This window comes from Sarcophilus harrisii, chromosome 4, assembly GCF_902635505.1.
Source record: "Sarcophilus harrisii chromosome 4, mSarHar1.11, whole genome shotgun sequence".
Lineage (NCBI taxonomy): Eukaryota > Metazoa > Chordata > Mammalia > Dasyuromorphia > Dasyuridae > Sarcophilus > Sarcophilus harrisii.
In genome coordinates, this window is record NC_045429.1 from 71,965,321 (window position 1) to 71,989,650 (window position 24,330).

General features: G+C 35.4%; 1 protein-coding gene across 1 annotated transcript in view; it reads left to right on the forward strand.

Moving 5' to 3' along the window:
* LAMC1 (laminin subunit gamma 1) overlaps nt 1-24,330 on the forward strand; it is a 140,783-nt gene that overhangs the window by 68,497 nt on the left and 47,956 nt on the right. The window contains exons 2-3 of the mRNA XM_031937014.1: nt 19,820-20,124; nt 22,819-22,949. Coding sequence (XP_031792874.1) covers nt 19,820-20,124; nt 22,819-22,949 — 436 coding nt within the window. The remainder of the gene's footprint in view (nt 1-19,819; nt 20,125-22,818; nt 22,950-24,330) is intronic.

The window sequence follows — 24,330 nt, forward strand, 5'->3', positions numbered from 1 at the left end:
GCAACTTATTCAGTCATTCCTCAACATCCACTCAATTTCCAGTTTCTTGGAAAGGGCTGCTGCAAACATTTTCCACATGTGGATCCTTTTCCCTCTTTAATGATCTCTTTGGGATATAGAGTCAGTAGAGATAATGCTGGATCAAAGGATGTGCACCGTTTGATAGCTCTTTAGACATAGTTCCAAATTACTCTCCAGAATGGTTGGGTCATTTCCCAATTCCACCAACAATGCATTAGTGTTCCTTGTGTTTAACAACTTTGTATTTTTGTTCCATTTATATTTATTAATTATATGGATAATTAATTATGTGTCTTTGTCTCCCCCATTAGAATATAAACTTATGTTTATATTCCCTTTCCTATCCATTGTACTGGGTACATAGTAGACATTTCATTAGGGATTATTTTATTTTTGTTATCTATATCTCTGATGCCTAGCATGGTGTCTAATTCACAATATTTACTTATAAATACTTGTTGATTGATTGGAAATGCATCATTTCAGTTTTAACAATGCCCAAGAAAAATTAGTTTCTTTTTTTGATCAATTATTGTATATTATGGTAACCTGGTTAACCTTGAATAAAATTTTTTTACTAATTACTCGTGGACCCAGGACCATATTAACCATTATTTATTGTTAAAATAAAAGATAATTATTGTCTCTACCCATCAAAGGTTTTTGAGTTTTTTGTTTTTTTTTTGGAGAAAACATACTTCAAACAGAAAATAACACAAAATAATAAATTAGCTATTAAATAATAGTGAATTTCTGGTAAGGGCTATTAGGAACTCAGAAAAGAGGTCACTATGGATCAGATTAGTTGGAAAGGACTTCCTGTAGGAGGTGGGCTCCAAACTAAACTTGAAGGATGAATAGGATTTAGCTAGAAGTGGGAGAATGTCATTGTTTCATAGGAAACAAAATAATGAGAAGAGAAAAGAGATAGTACTGGTGAGTTAGAGATTGAAGATTCTTCTTTTTTTTTTTTTTTAATAGCTTTTTATTGAGAGAACATATGCATGGGTAATTTTTCAATATTGTCCCTTGCAATCACTTCTGTTCAATTTTTCCCTTCCTTCCCTCCACCCCATCCCCTAGATGGCAGGCAGTCTCATACATGTTAAACATGTTAAAATATATCTTAAATACAATATATGTATACATATTTATTCAGTTCTTTTGTTGCACAAGAAAAATCAGATTTAGAAAGGTAAAAATAAACTGGAAAGAAAAACAAAAATGCAAGCAGTCCACACTTGTTTCCCAGTGTTCTTTCTCTGGGTATAGCCTGGTTCTATTCATCACTGATCAATTGGAACTGAATTGGATCTTCTCTTTGTTGAAGATAGCCACTTCCATCAGAATACATTCTCATATCGTTGTTGAGGTATATAATGATCTCCTGGTTCTGCTCATTTCACTCAGCATCAGTTCATGTAGGTCTCTCTAAATCTCTCTGTATTCATCCTGCTGATCATTTCTTACAGAACAATAATTCATATTCCACACTCCACATTCATATACCGCAATTTATTCAGCCATTCTCTAACTGATGGGCAGCCACTCAGTTTCCAATTTCTAGCCACTACAAAGAGGGTTGCTGCAAACATTTTTGCACATGTGGGTCCCTTTCCCTTCTTTATTTAGTATCTCTTTGGGATATAAGCCCAGTAGAAACACTGCTGGATCAAAGGGTATGCACAGTTTGATAATTTTTTGAGCATAGTTCCAGATTGCTCTCCAGAATGGCTAGATCTGTTCACAGTTCCACCAACAATGTATCAGTGTCCCAGTTTTCCCACATCCCCTCCAACATTTGTCATTATCTTTTCCTGTCATCTTAGGCAATCTGAGAGGTATGTAGTGGCATCTCAGAGTTGTCTTAATTTGCATTTCTCTGATCAATAGTGATTTGGAGCCACCTTTTCATATGAATAGAAATAGTTTCAATTTCTTCATCTGAAAATTGTTTGTTCATAGGAATTGAAGATTCTTGAAGAAAGATGAAATGTGGTGGTCCATGCCTGTGATCCCTGACTATTAATCTTTCTAGGGAGGCTGAAATTGGTGAATCAGGTATTAGTATTAAAGCCATCACCCGTATTTGGAGTCTAGGCCAGGCTGTCTAAGGAGGAAAGGGTGGGGACACTGACCTAGATGAAAGATTCTTTGCCAATTAACAGTGGGATTGCCATTTTGTTTCCAGTGTGGGTGTCTCCCCAACTCCCTCCTCCCTCCTCAAAAAAAAAAAAAAAAAAAAAAAAAAAAACAGAGGAAGGAAGATTATTTAGAATACTTGAAGCAAGATAGATGATGTTGCAGAATTGTGTGGGTGGGTTATTATGGGTGAAATATAGTTTGATTTTTGAGAAACTTTAAAGTATAAGAAATTTGGCAAATATATTTGATTTTACATTTTATGCTGGCTCGAAGAGTTTTGACTACTTTTTTGGGAGTGGGGTGGGGATAGATAGGTTAATGTGTATTCCTGTATATAGATGCTAGATATGATGGTGTATGATGAGTAGACAATTCTCTAGTCCTTCCCAGCTCCCTCTGGACTGGGGCATTCCTGAGGGATTAATGACTATTGGGGGAGAGGGTACCAGACTTCTGGCAGAAGATCAGAGGGAAAGAGAAAGAGAACTTGATCTTACTCCAGAATGTAAATAAAAAGGTGGAACACATTCCATTGTGAATGAATGGGAAATCCTGTGGAATGAGAAGTATATAGCTTTATATCTGTTTGAAGGGTGGGAAATGATGACTTACTGGATATTATTTCTTCGGATACTGTGCTTCTAAGTGTTTGGACAAAAGATTTCAATTCAAAAAAGAATGAGAAGGGTCCCATTTTTTGAAGTTTTGATAAATTTACTCTACATTTCTGTGCTATGTGTATAACTTGTAGTTCAGGTCTTGTTATTTTCCTCACCAGTGTGAGAGAAAATTTCCTCATTCTAAGTACGTCATGCCTTGGTCTTACCTGTAAACCTATTGGATATTTTGTTAAAATAGCAATTACCAAGTTGACTCTATCATAGAAAAGTAATCCTATTGTAATAATTCATTAGAGTGAGCAAAAAATCCTTTTTCTAATAATACCAGTTATTTTGACATAGTCTTAGAAATTCTGATGAATAGCTTGATTTATATTACAGATCAGATACCTTGGGGCTGCAACAAGTCAAGGCTTAACCTGTGTTGGGTGAAGGGAGGTAAAAAGGGCAAACAGACTTCTGAAGTTTAGCTTGAAGGGAGTACATTTCCATTGCACAACATAGAAACTGAAGGGATGAAAAATGAAGAAAAGGAAGCATTAGCTTATAACTTATTTCATGAAAGCATCTGTTCACAATCAGGCACTTGTAGACAGAGTACCAGCTGGTAGGGGGGTTTTCGTGATGTAAATTGCCCATCCACTCAGAAGAGCAAAAGTACAAGGAGCCCTTGTGTAGAGGATGAATTCTTAGTCCAGGAAGAGGAGAGGGAAGTTTTTTCATAGAGATCTATCTAAATGAGATTTACTCACATTTTCCACTTTATTTACAATTTTTATTATGCCATTTTATCTCTGCTGTTATTCCCCAGTTTGAGTATCTTGAGTAATGGTTACCTTCTTTCTTTGCTATTATAACTTATTAAGCATCCAGTGCTATTATAACTTATTAAGCATCCAGTGGCGGGGGGGGGGGGGGGGGGGGGGGGGGGGGAGAATGGAGGAGGGAGTTTGGGAACAATAATAGTATTTTTTCTGCAGTAGTGTTTTTCAAATTGTTTCAACTTTACTTTTTCCTCAAAATATACAGTTGAAAGATAAAAATTGTTTCTGAAATTAATAAATTCAATTTTTTCCTCTCTGCCCTCTCCTTTGTTAACAACTAGTCTTTTTACTTTTTTTTGCCTTGGAGAAAAGGGAAAATTTCAGAGCTATAGAGCTCTGAAATAATTTAATAAGTTAACATTCTAGGTGCCAAATACTTTCTAGTCATTGATAATTTTGAATAGATGCACCAAACATGTTAATCTCTTTTCTCATTTATAATTGTCCCTAGAATAAAGGTTAGCTATCTGAAGGCAATATCTACTATAAATGCCCTGTGGAAGGAGGTAAAATATATTCCAAGAGAAGCCTTTATTACATATTTCGAATTAGTTTTATTTTTTGGTGCCCTAATACATTTTGAGTTGAGAAAAATGAGTTGAAATCAAGTGATGAGTCTAAAACTGCAAATTTAGGCTCTGTTTAATAGCTGTAAAGATGTACATGTCTTAGATGGTTTGTACTTTCCTGTTAAGCTACCTCCCCCCCCCACTTTTAAAAATTATTTTTAAAATAATAGCTAGAATTTCTGTTCTGTTAAGAAAATATTTCTGTCACCTTCCACCCAAGAGAATGTAACTGATTGTAACTGAATGTAACTAAATAACAAGGTACTTAGCATCCACTAAATGCTAAAGTATCTTGACACAAAGCAGAGTTAAACAAGTTGAACCTTCTGCAAAGAGAAAAGATAATATTCTTACCTTTTAAAATGTGTTGAAGCAGAATTTAATTATTATTTTTTTAAATAGCTTTTTATTTACAAGTTATATGTATGGATAATTTTATAGCATTGACAATTGCCAAACCTTTTGTTACGATTTTTCCTCTCCTTACCCTCACCCCCTCCCCTAGATGGCAGGATGACCAGTAGATATTAAGTATATTAAAGTATAAATTAGGAACACAATAAGTATACATGACCAAACTGTTATTTTGCTGTACAAAAAGAATCGGACTCTGAAATATTGTATAATTAGCCTGTGAAAGAAATCCCAAATGCAGGCAGGCAAAAATATAGGGATTGGGAATTCAATGTAATGGTTCTTAGTCATCTCCCAGAGTTCTTTCGCTGGGTGTAGCTGGTTCAGTTCATTACTGCTCCATTGGAACTGATTTGGTTGATCTCATTGCTGATCAGAATTGATCATCATATAGTATTGTTGTTGAAGTATATAATGATCTCCTGGCCCTGCTTGTTTCACTCAGCATCAGTTCATGTGAGTCTCTCCAGGCCTTTCTGAAACCATCCTGTTGGTCATTTCTTACTGAACAATAATATTTCATAATATTCATATACTGCAATTTATTCAGCCATTCTCCAATTGATGGGCATCTACTCAGTTTCCAGTTTTTGGCCACTACAAAGAGGGCTGCCACAAACATTCGAAGCAGAATTTAATTCTTCCACACTAGTCAATTGATGTGTTATTAAATGTAACATAATAGTTGGTATATGTGTAGTGCTTTAAAGTTTGTGAAGAGCTTTAAAAGTATCTCATGTGATTCTCACAACAACCCTGAATATCACCCCCATTTTACAGGTGTGGAAACAGACACACAGGTTAAGTGACTTGCCTATGACAAACGGCTAGTAAATTGATGAGTTTGGATTTGAACTGTCTCATGATTCTATGTCCAAACCTCTATCCATTGTACTGTATATGTTCTGAAATTATAATGGTTCAATTTTAAATAATTGTCTGAGTGGGAGGAGAAGGTATGGGCAGAAAGACAGGTACATGTTATAAAGAATAACTAGTAATCATTGATTACATCTACAAGAGGATTTACAAAATTGTAAATTTGGAAGGGAAGTGAAAAGGCATCTGGTCCAAACCATGTGAACAGTGGGAATCTCCTCTGTAGTTTGCACCTTTTCGAAGATTTCTTGGGAACCCCTAACTATCTGAAGCAGCTCATTTCACTCTAAGAATTAGATTTAGAATTAAGTATTAATTTGGATACTTAAGGGATCTTTGATTTTTGGAAAATTTGGAGGTACTCCCTTTACTGACACATCACAACTTTTTTATGGTTTAATTAGAGAATTAAATGAGAACTGTGTGACTGGAAAAAAAAATCATTGATTGCCCATTTAATGATTTTCATTAAACTTTCATTAAACTTTTTCTGCTCCTTAGGAAACAGCTCACACAATCTGTTCTTGGCTGCTATTCAAACCCTTTTTAGTTGGATAGGCACCCAAATTTGAGCCACATTTGCATAGCCCTTGAGACACAGGTTCCATCTCATGATAGAAGACATCAGAAAAGTGTTCTTTCATGAAGTTTAAAATCTGTGTTTTTGTTCCTATTACTAGCCTCTGGAGCCAAGCATAGCTAGGCTCTTTCCCTGCAGGCCAACTCTTCAGATAATGCCCTAGTGGCAATGCCTAGAATTTAGCTTCAAATATAAGATTATGAGCTCCTTTTAGTATTCAGATTTCATTAGGTTTGGGGATAGCCAAGTCACACTGTTGACTTGTCTTAGTATTTGTTGTGTACTGAAATGCCTGGATCATTTTCACATCAACTTTTATCTAGCAAAGTTATCTCCTCTGCCATGTGCTCTCCCTAAAACTTGCAACATTGTTTTTTTTTTTTTTTAAAACAAAACAAACTCGAGTAAAATTTAATAAGAATGAATGTAGATTCATTAGATTCAGTCCATTATTCTTACCTGTTGTAGCTTAACAATGAGACCTATATTACTAAAAATGACTGCTGGAGAACTGTAATTTCAGTTGGTTTTGGTTTCATTATTTCATATTATATTGTGATTGACTTGTTTGTTTTTCTCATGTATGTCTCTTAAACCCCACAAGTTAATTCAGTGTATCTACAGAGTGCAATTGTTTCAGAATCCTCTATTTGAGCTTGACTGAGTGGGAGTGAATTCTGGCTTCATTCATTTAGCTGTGTCCCAGGATTTCAGGCATGTTTGACCTACTGGCCTGATTTTGAGAGTACTGGAATCAAAATATTTTAAACATGTGTTTTGTCTTCCGAAGTGCATAACCCATAGATATTTCTTGAGATTATTTCATTTGTGGAGGTTTTTTTCCCTCTAAAATTTTTTTCAGGTATGGCTACTGGTAAGATAGCAAAAAACTTACAAAAACTTAAGTTTATTAAATAGTTTGCATATGAAAGCAACTGTTCATAAACTATAATAGTTTTTAATATGTGTGTCTGAACTCATGTCATTGTCAGATTGTTTTGATACACACATAAAAATCTTTCCTCATTAATATAATGACTTTTAAATTAACTCACTATAATTTGTTAACTTAGATAATTAATTTTGTTGCAAAGTACCTTAATTGCTTTGGTTGTGAACTGGAATGAATTGATGGAAAAAAGAACTCTGTTTATAGAGTGTCATACTGTGGAATGCTTCATATGGAATGCATAAAATATAACCTGTAAGAAATGATTATTCTTGATATAAATTACAAAGATTAGGCAAGTCGGATTTCTTTTCAGTATTAGGAAAAACTATTGCATACTTAAACTGATTCAAAAATGAAAATGGTTGTATCAATTGATATCTTTTTCTCAAATCTTTAAATGGAAGCTACATTTACCCTGTAGATAGTATTACTACTTATAACTTAGATTAGATTATCTCAGTTTTTAATTTTATTTAAAATTTTTAAAAATTTTAATTTAATTTTTAATGATAATTGTATTACCCAGCATCTTATACTACACATACATACACACACACATACATACACATGTGCACACACATATATGTATACACCCTCCCAAAATGGATGTGGCTTACATGTTAAAGGCTATACACCATTTAAAAAATGAAAAGAGAACAGATAGATAAGGATATACAGTTTACAGATGATAAATTGTGTATTTACTAGCCAGAAATTTATCCTACTTTTTAAAAAAGCTTTTTCTGTTTTTAGCTTGTACAACTTGGAGATTATGATTTGAGATGAAAGATTGTTGGGAGGCAGAGCCAAGATGGTGGAGACAACACACATTTCTCTCTGACCTTCTATACAATCCTCACAGTAATTATGAAATCCAGCCTCTGAAATAGCTCTGGACTGGCCCAACCCAATAAATATTAAGAGTGTAACAAATTACTAGCAGAAGATAATTTCAAAGATCATCAGAAAAGGTCTGTTTCAATCAGAAATGGGAGGGAAGTAGCCAGTGCAAGCAGCTGAGTACAAACACCAGTGCAGACAGTGCTGGGGGACTCTGAAGGAACATCCAGGACAATGTAGTCTCCGGTGCGGCGGTGTGGATTCCTCATAGTGGAGAATCTATGGGGAGGAATCTACAGTAATATTGGCCACTCTGCCCTGGTTGCAAGCCAGTAGATCAGCAGAGAAGTTAGAAAACATCCAACACAAACACAAAATGTAAAGAGTGAACCCCAAAACGCCAGAATCTCAGGGAACCTGGCCATGCCCACCGAACACCAGGAGTGATTAGCACTGACCCAGCATAGCCGAGGCTGCTTATAGAGGAAGCCGCCACTTATAGAGGAAGCTTGGAAAATCTCCTCTCCCCTAAGGCAGACCTTAACTTTTAAAAAAAAGTAAAGAGGACTCTTGATAATAGTTTCTATGGTGAAAGAGAAAAACAGATTTCAGACCCTGAGGAGACTAAAGGCACATTGTCTACAGATGAAGCTACATCAAAAGGTGATATAACCTGGTCCCCATCACATGAGGCTCTCATAGAAGAAATTAAAAAGGATCTTAAAAGAGAGCTAAAAGAAAAATGGGGAAAGGAAATGAAAAATTTGCAAGAGGGTTTGGAAAAGGCAACATAGAAACTATTTGAAGAAAATTCACTACAAGATAGACTTAGTAAAATGGAAAAAGCATATAACTCATTAAAAGATTTGATAAAATGGAAAAAGAAAGTAACTCCCAGAGATGAAGGGTTTTTTTATATCCCTAGAACTTCCCGGCACAGTATCTGACACTTAGTGGGCAGTTAATAAGAACTTATTAATTTACTGAGTCCACAAATTTGTTACCTATTGTGTTGTAAAATCTCCTTATATATGACCCAAAGTAGTAACTCTCTAACTTGCCTTTATAATATTTGTTCATCCTGTCCTTGCTGGTTGCGTTTTTAAGAGACCTTGAAGTGAAGTGGAAAGACTTTTAAATGTCATATAAAATGAACTGTATTTCAAGCTCATGTCTGCAACTTTACTTGTGTAAGCCAGTGCATGTTGTAGAACTTCACTCAAACCTAGTTTTCTCTTCTGAGCAATAATGGAGTTGGGACTCTCAAGATCTCCTACTTCTGATTCTGTGTGCTTGTTCCTACCCCCCCCCCCCACTTTTGAAGTAGACAAATTTTCACTTCAAACCTGGATTCTCATTATTTAGACATATCTTTGTAGCTTTACCATTTACTAAGTTTTGAATATTGCAGAAAGGCTAAGATCTTCCACATTATTGAAGTTTGTTTATAGGTGAGTAATTATAATGATGATTTGCTCAAACCCTCCCATTTTAGAGGTATGAGAATTGAGGCTCAGATGTTTAAGATATTTGCTCAAAGTTATACAATTAATAGTAATAATAACTGATATATAGTGCTTAAATTAAAAAAAAAATACTTCATCTCCATTATCTCATTTGATCCTGATAACAAATCCTATGAGTAGGTATTATGAGTATTACCTGTATTTTTTTAGTTGAGAAGACTAGAGGTTGGAGAACATTAAAATTTTAAGATTGGTACTTTTCTAGCAAATCCTCAAAGAGTTAAATGTGTAGTTGAATAGTAAACCAAAATCACAAATTACTTTCATATTCTCTAGTATTTATAAATTCAACTTTGGCTGAAAATGAAGTGCCTTTCATTTATGAAAATGCTGCTTTTTCATTTTTCATATTTTTCATTTTGGGTTTTCTAACTTTTATTGGACCGCCTACTTCTTGCATTCATTTCCATATAACCAAAAACTCAAATTTGTCATTTAAATTTTATGTGCACCCTCAATGTTTGTTGTTGTTTAATTGTGTCTAGCTCTTTGTGATCCCCATTTTGGATTTTCTTAGCAAAAATACTGAGAGGTTTGTCATTTCCTTCTCCAATTCATTTTACAAGATGGAGGAACTGAGGCAAACAGCATTAAGTGACTTGCCCACACACCTCCTAAATGTCTGAGGCCACATTTGAACTCACAAAAGGTGACTGACTCCAGGCCCAACACTACATCCACTGCTCCACCTTACCTTCCTCATTCTCAGTGTACAGTAGTAGTAGATAAGACTGCTGGGGTTGGTATCAGAAAGATCTAGGTTCAATTCCTCTTGTATTGTGTAGGTGTATGCTCATGGGCAAGTCATTTACTCTCTTTAGTGTTTCAGTTTCCTCATCAGTAAAATGGAATAATAACACCTATAGTAGCTAACTCACATAGCTGTTTGGAGGTTCAAATGATGTAATATTTGTAAAAAAAAACATTGTTTACTTGTCTATAAGGAATATCCTTCTCTGCTCCCCTCCCCCCCTCTTTTAAATGGCCATTGTGAAATCTTGTTAAAGACTTTTTGAAAATCTAAAGCATTAGCATGAGGTTTAGTGGCTATAGAGTGGCCAGCTTGGAAGTCAAGTGGATCTGAGAACCAATTTGACCTCCCAAACTTATCTGTAATAAGTCTCTTTACTTCAGTTTCTGCATTTACAAAATGAGAATAATAATAGCAAGTCACTTAATGTCTCTATACTTCAGTTTCTGTATCTACAAAATGAAAATAATAATAGCACTTATTTCCCACAATTATTGGAAGGATTGAATAAAATAATTATAGAGCTCAGTGCCTAGCTTAGTATAAGTTATATATATACACACACATACATACATACATTATTTTATATATATATATATATATATATATATATATACACCCACACATACATACATTATATATGTATATATACACATACATAATTATATATGTATATATATATATATATACATACATTATATATGTATATATATACACATACACATTATATATATATATATATATATATATATATATATATATATATATATACACACACACACACACACATATGCTGTCATTATTATTATTTACCATTCAAGTTCACACTATATTTTAGCACAGTATAAGATAACCAATCAGATATTGTAAGCTCTGGGCTTTTTCCTCTTCTGAATAAAAGTACTTGTGGTATGCATCTTAGCTGCCATTGACACAGTGTACAAATAGGGAAACAGGAAGTATTGTGCATTTCCACTTGAAAATGAATTGTTGTTGAAGTACTTTGTTGCTTTCTCTTCCACGCAAGAACTTTTTGTGATTCTTCCCTCGCCTTGTTCAGCCTTTAGCTAATTGGCAGCAGTGACTAGCAACAGTGAGCCTAGATGAGAGAGAATAGAGCTAACTGATTTTAAACGTACTTAACTCTACCTCCCTTGTGCTTTTGACCATACATTTGTGTCTGCTTCAGGATTCTGCATTTAGCATTAACTTGGCTCTAGGTTTTTTTTTTTCCTTTTTCTTTTTTTAGGGTGTGTGTGTGTGTGTGTGTGTGTGTTATGCACATAGTGTCCTGTGTGTGTTTTATGTACATAGTGTCCACTGAGTTGAAACAATAACAGCTGGTATGCAGCTGTAAATATTATTCTGGGAACTTTTCTGTAAGCCAGCTAGTTGTACCAACAAAATTGGAAACTTTTGGGGAGTACTCTTCCATGATTACTATTAACTGTTTAGAAGATCATATAGTTGTCTAAACAGCTCATCATCATTTTATTTTATTTCCCATCAATATAATTTTATAGTGTTAGGGTTTGTCATCTGTAAGTAGTCTCAAAGGAAAGCTAGCTGCATCATTGAGCAAGGTTGGTGAGAGTCCAAATTTGAGACTGTCTTAAAATCATAATGTCCTAATTTTCTTAATCCAGAACAAGGAAAAACATATCTGAAATGCTATTTAAAAACAACAACAAAGAATAGCCATTTTTATTCAGTACAGAATTATAGTGGTGGTTATATCACTAAACCTTATGGAATTTCTCCATGCTAGAAACAACAGAAGCATTTATAATTCTGAGCATCCAGCACTTGAATATAATTCTGAAAAAGGAAACCTTTCTCTCCTACTCAAGGAGATTAGAAATGCTTCATTGTGTAGGAGGTTTAATACTATTTCTTAGGAGAAAAAATTCTTTGGCACTCTGTGAACAAGGACCAAACTTGCATTGTTAATTTTTAGGCATTCTTATTGTCTGTACTCTATTTTCTCTGCTTGAGTTGCATCTTTCAGAAGAGAAAGTGTTGCTTAATTTTTTGTGCTTCTTTTCTAAACATCTGCCCTTCAGCTTTCATGAAAGGAATGTTACATACCCTAAAGCAAAAAATGTAGTGTAAATGTTGAAATGAAGTATTTTCTTGTGTGTATGACTCCATACTTTGTGAATATGGAGTGAGAAATAAAAATGTTCCAGTTATTGAAACACTTGTTGATGTACCCTAAATTTTTTGGGTTGCTTTTCCTTTTCCCTGAAGACAGAAAAGCAGCATGTTGGAATTTTTTGTTTGTGATTTTTTTGGTTTATGACTTAGTAGCTACTATGGTCAAAATTTGTTGAAATTTTATGTTTTGTTTCAAACATGTTCTTAGGAAAAGTATCTATCATTGCTCTTATAGTGTGGTATAGTGGGAAGAGTAGTGGAGGAGGACTTTCTTCAACATTAACTAGCTGTGTGACCTTGGTCACATTGTTTTTTTCTCTCTGTGCACTCCAAAAGATATAATGATAGTTGTATAGCATTCATTTCAACTTTTAACTCCTCTTAAAAGCAGGACAGAATTTTATTTGGAATCAGGCCATATGTAATGTTCTCTGGTAGTTTTCTTGGGGTCTCTGGATTCTTGGGGGCAGCCTTCGTTTCAGTTCAGTAATCACCACAAATGCAGCCAGGTGTTAAAGTCAAATCCTTTATTATCTCTTTCAAAGTCTTGTCTCCTTTTCTGGGGCCCAGTTAGCTTTTCTTAGAAGCCTATCTCTCTCCTTGGTTCTAAGAGCTTGAGCTCCTGCCGCCAGTCCTTTTTGTTCTCTGCTTCTGAATCTCCCTGAATTCAAAGGTTTGTGTTTCAGCCTCCAGCCACCAGAAAGGTGGACGATGGAATGAATGTCTCAGCCTCCAAGAGCTTCTAGTGCACTTGTCTCTTTTGGCCCTGAGAGCTTCTAGCTTGTATGCTCTCTTAGTGTGAATCTTGTAGAATTATAGTAAGTACTCAGTACATGTACTGGACTAGAGAACTGTTAAGCACCATGCTAAATTAGATAACTATTGTCTCTATCAATTCCACTGACTTAGCACCTTGTTTCAAGTTCTGGCCCATAACAGCTATATACATAAGAAATGAAGCATGTTGTAATAATATACAAGCTTAATCAGTATTTGTAGAGGTGGCCTTGAGTTGTAGCAGTTAATTAAAGAAAAGAGAAGATCCTAGGACAGAGTCTTGGGGAACCCACTCAATTAGTGCATTTGTTATGAATAAATGAATTGATTATTTTTTTAAAAGCCTATATTAAATGCTTATTATATGCCTATCAGTTCCTGCATTCAAGTTTATATTCTTATAGGGAAAGACAACATATAGAATTGGGAGAATGGGAATAGGAAGCAACCTGATTTGAAAATGGCTGGGAAAGATAAAGGCAGAGGCTCATCTAAGCTCTTAGTACTCAATTTCCAGTGGGAGGAGGTTGTAGGAATGGGCAGGAATTATCTTGGATAAAGGATCCACAAAAGAGACTGAGGAACGTTCAGATAGGTAGGAAGGGAATTAAAGGAGAACAGATTTGGGAAAATTCAAAGAAAATAGAATAGCCACAAGGGAGAGGATAATAGTATAAAATGCTACAGAGAAATTGAGAATTATGTAGAATTAAACTCATTAATAAATTATCATGAATTTTGGAGAGAGCAGCTTCAGTAAGGAGAGGACAATTGTGATTATGATAGGGCTTGCTGAAGATTTTTTTTTTCTGAGATGGAAGGAGACTTGTATGTATTTATAAACAACAGAGAAGGAACTAGTAGATAAAAATTGAAGATTAAATCAGTGGGGTGATGGAGGAGACATAAATTATTGGAAAAGAAGGGGGTCAGACCAATGGTATATGTAGAGGAATTGGCCTTGGCAGACAGGCTACCTTATCAAAAGAGATTATGAAGAAGTGAGGTGGTAGTAGATGAAAAGAAAGGTGAGAGATGGAGAAGAGTGAGAAAATTGAGCAAATAATTTCTCTTCTGTGAAGTCTCGGGCAGAGAGGAGACATATTTGAGTGAGGAGGGAAGAGAATGTTTGGAATGGCTATTATGGTCAAAGGTAAATGGCAGTGTTGCTTTGGTGAGGGTCAAGCTGAAATTAGCTGGCACAAAATTATAATTTGACTCCTTCAGGGCAGAGACTATAGTTTGCTTCCTTTTATATCCCCAACATTTACTAGTGTCTGGCATAGAATAGGCACTTAATCAAAACAGTTGGTCCTTCTTTTTGAAGAGAACCAGTAGTATCAGGGGGTGATGAGACTTGCATATTACTTTAATTTAAATGAAGCAGGATTAGACAGAGTTTTCAGCCCCACTCTCTTTTAGAGTCATTAAGGTCCAGTGGTAAGACAAAAGTTAATATTACTGGCTTGGGATGCAGTGGATGATCTTGGCAGCTTTGATGTTTTACTAAGTTCTAACTTCTTCATAGTACCTGCTTCTGCCACTGTTGTGACCTTTGGAACAAATTGTTCTCATCTGTCCAGTTATGCCAGAGGAAGTAATTAATGCTGCGGGTGGATACCCCTCCCCCCCCCCCCCCCCCCCCCCCCACTCACCAACAAGTTTGAAGCCTGAAAGATACTTTCAACTTAATCCATTTACCAAGAAGATGTATGGGGTATTCAGTGAGAACTAGCATCTCTGGTGTGAGAGCTTGCTGAGCCTTTTTCAGGGCTGCTCATCTATCTTTGGTATTCAACTTTCTCATAACTCTTGCCTATGGTTCTAAGAAGCCATAGCATATGCAGCTGCTATGTACCCAATAAAAAACTCTTTGAATACATGTTTTTTTGATTGATTGACTTTTGTGATTTCTTCTAGATTAGGCTAGCAGTATGTTATTAGGTGCAAATGAGATGTATTGTTGGGGTTTAGTAAGCTATTAGCAACAATAGACAAGGTAGTGATTTTTCTCCATCTTCTATTGGGTCCAAACTTCTTACCTTGGTATATGAAGCCATTGAGCTTCTTACCTACACAATCCTGGTTTTACTATTCCTTAATACATTTCCTCTGTTCTGGTCAGACTTGCCTTCCTAGTCATACCATATTCTTTTTCATTTCCTTCTCCCTCCCCTGCCTTTGTTCATATTATTTCTCTGGGTTCTGGGAAATTTCTGTTTTCCCTGTCTGCCTAAATCCAACTTATCTCTTTCAAAGTCCAGCTCATGTCTTGCCTCTTCCATAAGATTGTGCTTTTCACTGACCTCTCTTTTTCCTACTTACTCCTCTTACATGTACAATTTATGCAACATAATTCAGTGCTTAATGATATGTCTTCTATTTGTTAGTTGATCATAAGTTTTACATGGCAGATGGATTAGATGACTTGAATAAATGTAAGCTTAGAAACACTTTTAGTTGAAGATTTCAATGTCCTTACTTATATCAGAATGGAGTTTGAAACCCATATTAATTAAAAGCTAGTAATGCAGTACAGACTTTTGAGCCGTTTCTCCCTAGTTTTTATATTAGCATTATCTAGAAGGAAGAGCATAGTGAATAGAGCTGACTTCAAATCCAGGGAGATCTGCGTTCAGGTACTGACTGTCACTGATACATGTACTGGCTGTGTAACTTTGTATAGATTACCTGACCTCCCATTATCTCATCTACAACTATAAGTAGTGAAGAAGGTGCCAGATTGCCATGGAGTAGCTAGCTGGTTTTCTCACTTGGACATTTCAATATAGTGTGTGGTTGTTCCTGTCAGATGTATCAGTTTGACTTTTCCTCTTTGGACAGATGAATCATGGGTCTATTAATAGTGAAATAGTACTTAGAAGTTTTATATTTTTTAAGGTAAATGGGGATTTTTTTTTAAATTAGAAAAGTCTCCTTAAGTAGTCTGTTCCATGTAGCTGCGTGCATCCCTGAAATCTTGACAACAACATATAAGACTGGTTTCTTTAAAAAAAAAAAAAAAAATCAATGTTAGGATTTTTGTTCATTTGATCATTTTGTTCAACAAAGCTAATTGAGTTTAATTTTTGAGTCTTCACTTTTAAGTGGTTTTGTCAAATTGGTATTGATTGTTGTTGTTACTCTGGGTGTTACTCTCTCACAGAGACATTGTTTATGTTACTTTAACTACAGTGTGGCCCTAGGTTTGTTTCAGGTCTTAGTAAAATTAGAGGAAATAAAGGTTGGGGTGTCTTCTTTCTTCAACTTGACTCAAAGGTTGTGTAGCCATAACATATTAAAAGGAAATATTCTATAGTCCTTTAAGTAAGTGACTACTTTTCATGTCATGCTTCTTGACTGCCTGAGTAAATGTGATAGGAGTTAATTTATAGTCTCACAGATCACAAGTTGGAAGGAACTTATGAGACAGAGTTCAACTCCTTCATTTTACAGATAAGGGAATTTCAATCCTGAGAGGTTAAGTGATTTTTTTCCCCCTCAAGTGTAAAGAACTTGAGGTGTAAGGTAAGATTTGAACTATGACCTCTGACCCCAGAGCCAATTCTCTTTCCATTATATTGCAGTGCATCAAAGCCTAGTTGTGGCATTAGAGAAAAGGCTATTCAGTTTTCATTGTCATAAACGATACAGAGATTGTATTTTTCAAGGTATCTTTTCTCTTTGATGGCCTTACCCTTAATCCCTCATGTCCTCAGTTACTCTCTGTAAAATGAGACCATACTAAATACATTTTAATTCAACAAACATGAATTCAGTTCCTGCTGAGCCCAAGGGACTAGGTACTTGATGGAACAGACAAAAATGAATGAGCTCTTGTTCTCATGGGGCTGCCATTCCTGAAAGGGGGGAGGGATTGAATGTGCCAACAGGCAAACATAACTAATAAACAAAATTGTGGTGTTCTTCTTCTTTAAAATAATATAAGGGTTCTCTGTGAGCAGGTTTCTTGGGGAGGTTTTCTGGAGGCAGCCTTAGTTTCAGTTAAAAGTAATAATCATTCCAAATGCAGCCAGGTGTTAAAAGTTCAGATCTTTTATTACTTCCTCCAAAATAGCCCGGTTAGTTTTCTTGGTGGCCTATCTCTCTGCTTGGTTCTAAGAGCTCCCTGCGAATGTCTCCAAATCCAAAGGTTGTCCTTAAGCCTCCAGCCAGCACAAAGGTGGAAGATGGAATGAATCTCTTGTCTCCTTGCCTGGGGCTAGGCAGCTTTCTGGAGAGCCTTTCAGACCAGCCTGGGTCTCAGTGCGGGAAGTTACAGGAGCCCAGCCACCACTGTGGTGTGAGATGGTGAATGAATCTGACTCCATTTCTGAGAGCGGGTTTGTGGGCTTCCTCCCAGAGTCCTTTGTGTCTGCCCCAGAGTGCTCTCTGGCCCTAAGAGCTTCTTGCTTATATGAGTTCTCTAAAGGTGTGAACACAAGCATTGTTTCTATCAGTTCCACTTAGTACCTTGTTTCTTCTGGCCCATAACATTTTCTTGTAAGATCAGATCAATCATACTAAACCATGCTAAATTAGATAATCATTGTCTCTATCAACTCTGAGTTAACACTTTGTAAGGATTCCAACACAAAATAATTCACAGAAATGTCATGACAGAGAATCCCCAGCTAGAATGAACCGGGTAGATCCTTAGGCTGGGAGGTATCATCTTGAACTATGTTTTGAAGGAAGCAAAGATTTCTGTGTGATAGAATTGGGGAAAAGGCATGTTGCAGATAGAGGACCATTTATGCAGAAACCCAGAGACAAAGGACACATTGTTGTTTGTCCTTTGTTCTTGAAGTGGACCATGACATCAGGGAGGGGATACCATAACTTGTAAGTAAGTTGGATTGAAGTGAGGGAGGCTGTGCAAGCTCACCTGCACCTGCCTTACTGTCCCCTCCAGAGCCATTTGGGTCCAGTGGTCAAATAGGATCAGGATGAGTGGAGATGGCCCTGGATGCAGTGAGAGAGGTTGGGCTTTTTAAGCTAAGATCTTCAACGGTCTCAGTTTGACTGAGGCCACATCCATTCAGTGATTAAGGCTTAGATAGTAATTGAATGCTGAGAATCAAGAAAGAATTGGGTCAGTTTGTCTGGAATGGAGAGATCATTCAGGGGAATTATATAAAATAATATTGAGAAACAGCCAAATTGTGAATGGCTGTCAGCCTGAAGAATTTCTGTTTTCAGGTTACAGGATATATCCACTGAATATATAAGCCAGACAATGACACAATCAAGCTATACTATAGGAATCCAAATTTGAAAGAGGAGCAGTGGGGCAAGAATACAGGGAGACGATTGGCAATTGTAACAGTCCCAGGATGTCCTAATAAAGACCTGAATGAAGGTGGAGACCACATGGAGATAAGGAATGAATTTGAGGAATATTGTACAGCTGGACTAAATTCTCAAATCAATCATCAGCCAAGTTTCTAGAAGTATTTAATGTGTTCAAAGCATTAATAGGCATAAAAAATACAAACATAAAAATTTTGGTTGTATTTTGCAGGAGTCAACATATATACATACAAGTATATACAAAAATTGCACAAAAAATACAAAACAACTTCTTAAAAAATGACCACATTGTAGCAATTGGGGGGGAGGGAGGGATCCAGAAAGTTCTTATGAAGGAGTGTGCATTTGACTTCAGCTTTAAAGAAACTATGCATTAGGTGGCAACTAGGTGGCACAGTGGATAGAGGACCAGCCCTGAAGTCAGGAGGACCTGAGTTCAAATCTGGTATCAGATACTCAATACTTTTTAGCTGTGTAACCCTGGGCAAGTCACTTAACAACCTAATTGCCTCAGCCAAAAAAAAAAAAAAAAAAAAAAAAAAAAAGAAAGAAAGAAACTATGCGCCTTAAGAGGAAGTGGTAAGGAGGAAATCCGTTAGTACCATGAAATAAATAGAGGGACTTGAAGGGTCATGTATGAGAAACAGCAGAAATGGTTTGGATGAACCTCAGAGCAATTGAAAGGGAGGAAGGCATGCTACAAGTCTAAAAAGGTAACTTAAAGCCAGGTTGTAAAGGATTTAAAATGCCAAATAAAAGAATGTATTTGATCCAAAAAGTAATAGGGAGTCACTGGATTTAAGCAGCCTAATAACATGGTTAACCACACTTGTGCTTTAGGACTATCAATTTGGCAATTCCACGGAAGTGAGACCATTTAGATGGAGTAGTGGGAAAGAGTTTCAGATTTGGATTCAGTGGGCAAATCACGTCCCTGTTTGGGGACTTGTTTTCCCTATCTTTAAAATGGGGTGTTTGGATTAGATCAGGAACACTTCACCTGTTGTTTATGAAATTGCTTTTAAAAGATTTTGATAATTATATTTCCATATAATTAGTTTATTTTGTAATTCTGTGTATATTTTGTGTATTTAAAAACATTCTGAAAAAAGATGTATAGTTTTCAGCAGAGGTCCATGTACAGAAAAGGTTAAGAACCAAGAACTACTTGTTTAGTTCATCATTAAGGTCCTTTAGCTAAATGTAGCAAACGGCCAAATCAGGCTTTTGTGTGCCAGTCTAGTAATCTGTTTATGAATTTTTAATTTGGTAAATGTGTTGAATTCCCCCAAACTAAGTTAAGAAATAAACTTTTAAAACATAGGTTGAAGACAACCTGTGTAACTTGACCACCATATTTTATTATCAGGCTTGTTTTTCTTTTTTGCATTAGAGAGCAAAAATTTATATCCTCTATATCTTTTATTAATATTGGTATGTTTGATCTATAGGAAAAGCCTTTGACATCACATATGTGCGCCTGAAGTTTCATACCAGTCGCCCTGAGAGCTTTGCTATCTACAAACGGACTCAGGAAGATGGGCCCTGGATTCCATACCAGTACTACAGTGGTTCCTGTGAGAATACCTACTTGAAGCCCAACCGTGGTTTCATCAGGACAGGAGGAGATGAACAGCAAGCATTGTGCACTGATGAATTCAGTGACATTTCTCCTCTCACTGGAGGCAATGTGGCCTTTTCAACACTGGAAGGAAGGCCCAGTGCCTACAACTTTGACAATAGCCCTGTGTTGCAGGTAGGGTGTCTGAAAAATATGGTTAGCTTTGGTGGTGGCAGATTTTGCTATGGGTTCAGCCCAAGAAGGAAATTGAGGAGGGAAATGTTTACAAAGGATTTGTTTCTGAGATGACAGCATTATTTCTGAGATGACAGAGTAGATTAAAAAAATGCCTAGTAGACAGTGAGTTTTACTATGTGTATTATAAAGTTAAAGCAAAATTATTTTGTTTTTACTATTGAGGTATGTTTTGAAAATTTGTTTGTTCTTTTACCACTTAAAAATACATTCAAGAACTGAATCCAGTAATTATTTCTTGAGTAGTTTTAACATTAACCTCCATAGTTGACACTGAAAACTTGTGTTCTGACTTCTGAAGGCAATGCATTTGACTTATTTAGTTTATTAGCCACAATTCCTTTTTCCTCTTTCATGTTTCATATGAAGTCAGACTTATTTTAAATATTAAGAGTCATTCAGATAAAATCAAGAAAAGTTTCAGTGAATGTTATTAGTTCTCTTATAAATCTGTTTACTTTGAATCTTCCATAAAAGTATTGTAAAATGGCAAATGAGAAAATTCTGCCAACAAATGAATTTCTCAATTTCTTATGATATGGTTGACCTTTTGTTGATAGATTACTACCACAATGAGAAAAAAAAAGTGATTCTCAGTTGCATAGGGAAGAATTCCTCTTTTGAATTACTTTTCAAAAAGGAGACATTTAGTCAGAGTAATTTGTACATGTATGGTAAACATACAAATAATATATCAATATCTAATATACTATCTGATATATTTTGTGCTTATACTATGATCTAAATTAGTGTAAGTACGATAGAAATTTTTCTCTATAGAGAATGAGGAATGAAAGGTTAAAGGTGTTTTACTGTTTTGTGCTTTTTGATACTTCTGTCAATAAACTATATCAATATATCAACTAATTTTGTTTCATAGTTCTATCTGCACATTATCAGCTTGTGTTTTTATATTATAGAACAGTTATGTAGTGATTGGCTGGCCACCTAGATATTTATGTGATTTATGTGCCTGAATTTTGACTAGAGATTTATGGAAAAATGAGAGAATCTTACTGGCAGTTAGGGTTTGGAGGGAGGGTTGGCTTCATTTGGCCAGTGGACATGTGAAAATAGGACAAGATGTATTAATTTGCAGACAAGTAAAAAATTGGACTTGTTTATTTTTTTAAATATTATGTTAACATTATGAAAATGGTTATTGTTTTACTTGCTTTTGCTCTGAAGTGCCTCCTTGATCTTGAAAACTTAGTGACATCTAGTTTTGGAATTTTTTTCTAAATATCTTTTCCATTATAACTGTGTGCTTTGTGAATGAATGCATAAGGCAGGACTCTGACTTTCTGTCTCTAGTTCCCTTCTTGTTTGTATTTCTTTTGAAATGTGTTTGCCAGTTTTTATTGTGGAGTTATTTAATAATACCTTAAGATAAACAGCTTTTCTCAAAACTTTGTTCCAAGTGAATATTCTTATATCTGATGATAGTACAAAGACACATAGGAAATATTTGACATTGAACGAAGTGAAATATTCTCAGATGATGGAACAGATGGCTTCAAAAGATGGAAAAAACAGAAAACAATGAAGAAGGGACTAGATTATGCATAAATTTTTTTAGTTAATCAGGAAAATGTCTTAAAGCCTTTAAAGCATATACACATGCAAATATGTATATGTAGATCCTTATTGACTGGAGTATCAGTGGTTGCCTTATAGAGTAGTAACATAAACAGTAGTGACACATTATATATAGCAACAGATAAGTTCCAATTTGCATCATTGTAGAGAGTTTCCAAATTGATGAAATTACATATCCATTGGGACTTGTTAATATTTGTGTTTATGTATATGTGTTTGTGCATTTTTAATATCTTAGAGAACGAACAATACAATTTTTATAGGAAAAGTAATCACTGGAGTAGAAATTGTGAGTGATTGTTATTTCTTCCACCACCATATATCTTTGCTTTCTAACTCCCTTCTCTGAACTCTTACAGCCATATCATGCTTGCTGTCTTAGAAAGGGGGAAGAGGGAAAGAGAAGAAGAAAAATTTGGAACAGAGAGTTTTGCAAAGGTGTATTCTGAAAACTATTGTTGACTAACTAGTTGAATTGTATGCAAATAAAGCAAGTGAAATTGTGAGATTCTAAGTAGGAGTTGTTTTTAAAGTTCTGCTAAAATCAGGGTAATCGTCCCCTATTTAGGTGGTTATCTTTAGAAATAAAGGAGGGAGCAAAAAAGGGAAGGGAGACAGAAACAGGGAATGGATGGGAAGAGAGAGAAGACAAAAGATAGGAAAAGGGCAGAGAGATAGAGAAAATGGGAGAGATGGAAAAACAGTTCAAGAACTGCTCAAAATGAAAGAAGAAAATCTATGTGTAGCAGGATAATCTTTGTGTGTAGTTTAGGAAAAGATTTGAATCAGTTGATATAAGGGAGACTTTTAAATAGATCTACTAAGAAGAATGGAAGCAAAAGTGAGAAAGTAGAAATATACCATAAAGCTGAAGGTAAATGAACATGACTAGAGAGTTAATATTGGAAGGTAAGTATTTTTATATAAGCTCAAGATTGTGCTGTGAATTTGGTAATTTCATACCAAATCCTTTTTTTTTTTTGATTTAAAAAAAATATTTTGCCTCTATATTTCTCTCCCTTTTTTGTTTTTTAGGAATGGGTAACTGCCACAGACATTAGAGTAACTCTCAATCGCCTAAATACTTTTGGAGATGAAGTATTTAATGACCCCAAAGTTTTGAAGTCTTATTATTATGCAATTTCTGATTTTGCAGTGGGTGGCAGGTAAGTAGTTATTACATAATTAAAAGGAAGTGAACATTTATTAATTATGTCATTAGATTTTTATTCTTTCCAGATAAGGTAGTATATTTCTTATAAGTCCTTTTCACACATTGTTTTTCCCACCAATCTCACCTACTAGCTATTCTCTGAACTTGATATAACATTGCTTATCTCTATGCCTTTTCACAATCTATCCCCTTTTATGCAGCTCTTTGCCTTACACACTTAGAATGTTTTGTTTCTCTCAAGGCTTAGCGCAGCTGCCACCATAAACCTTGTCTAATACACATAAACTAGAATAACCTTTTCTCATCTTGAAATTATTTTTTTATATAACTTTTTATTTTAAATCCCATTTTTAACTCTAGCTTTTTACATGATACTTTATACACAATACTTAATATCTATTTATTATTGTACAATGATAGAAACTGTAGACATGCTAGGAGAGTTATCTTGAGAACTGTTCTTTGGTTTAGAGTTTTAATTATTAAAAATTACTAAGTTTTTAAAATGCTTTATGAACTAAAGTTTGCATGTTAATTGCTTATTGTGAATAAACCCTTATGGCAGCTGTTTCTTACTAAAAATAATGAGATATTGTCATTCCCCTCTATTCAACAAGTCAACAAGCACTTATTAAGTACCTTTTTACATTACCAGGTACTGGGCTAAGCTCTGGAGATACAAAGAAAAGCAAAAAAACAGCCCTTGATCCCAAGGGGCTCACACTCTAGTAAGGAAGACAATATGAAAACAACTACGTGCAACAAAAACTATATACAAGATAAATTAGAGAGAATTAAAAAAGGAAAAGCTCTAGCATTAAGGGGGATTAGGAAAGGCCTCTTGGAGAAAATAAGATTTTAGCTTGGACTTGATGGAAGTCAGAAAGCCAAGAGATAGAAAAGAAAAAAGAGAGAATTAATTGTAGGCTTGGGAGGCAAGCCATGAAAATCCAAGCAGTAGGAAGGTACAATATTATAAAGAAGGAATAGCAGGGTGGTCGGGAAAGGACCTTATTGTAGAGGACTTTAAAACCTAAACAGGATTTTATGATTGATTCCAGAAGTAACTGGGACCTACTGGAATTATTGAACAGTAGTGTGATATGGTCAGACTTTAAGAAGATCAGTATAACAGCTAAGTGATTGAGAGTGGAGTGGGGGAGAGACTTGAGGCAGGGTGACTAACTAATAGATTATTCAGTAGGTCAGGTATGAGGTGCAATGGCAGGAGATAAGGGGTGTGTACAAGAGATGCAGATAAGATAGAATCACAAAGTTGGGCCTTCAGATAGGATATTTTAGGTGAGAGAGAATGAAAAGGGAATTATTAGGATAGCAGTTAATTTGTGAGTTTGAGTGAGTAGTATGCTAGA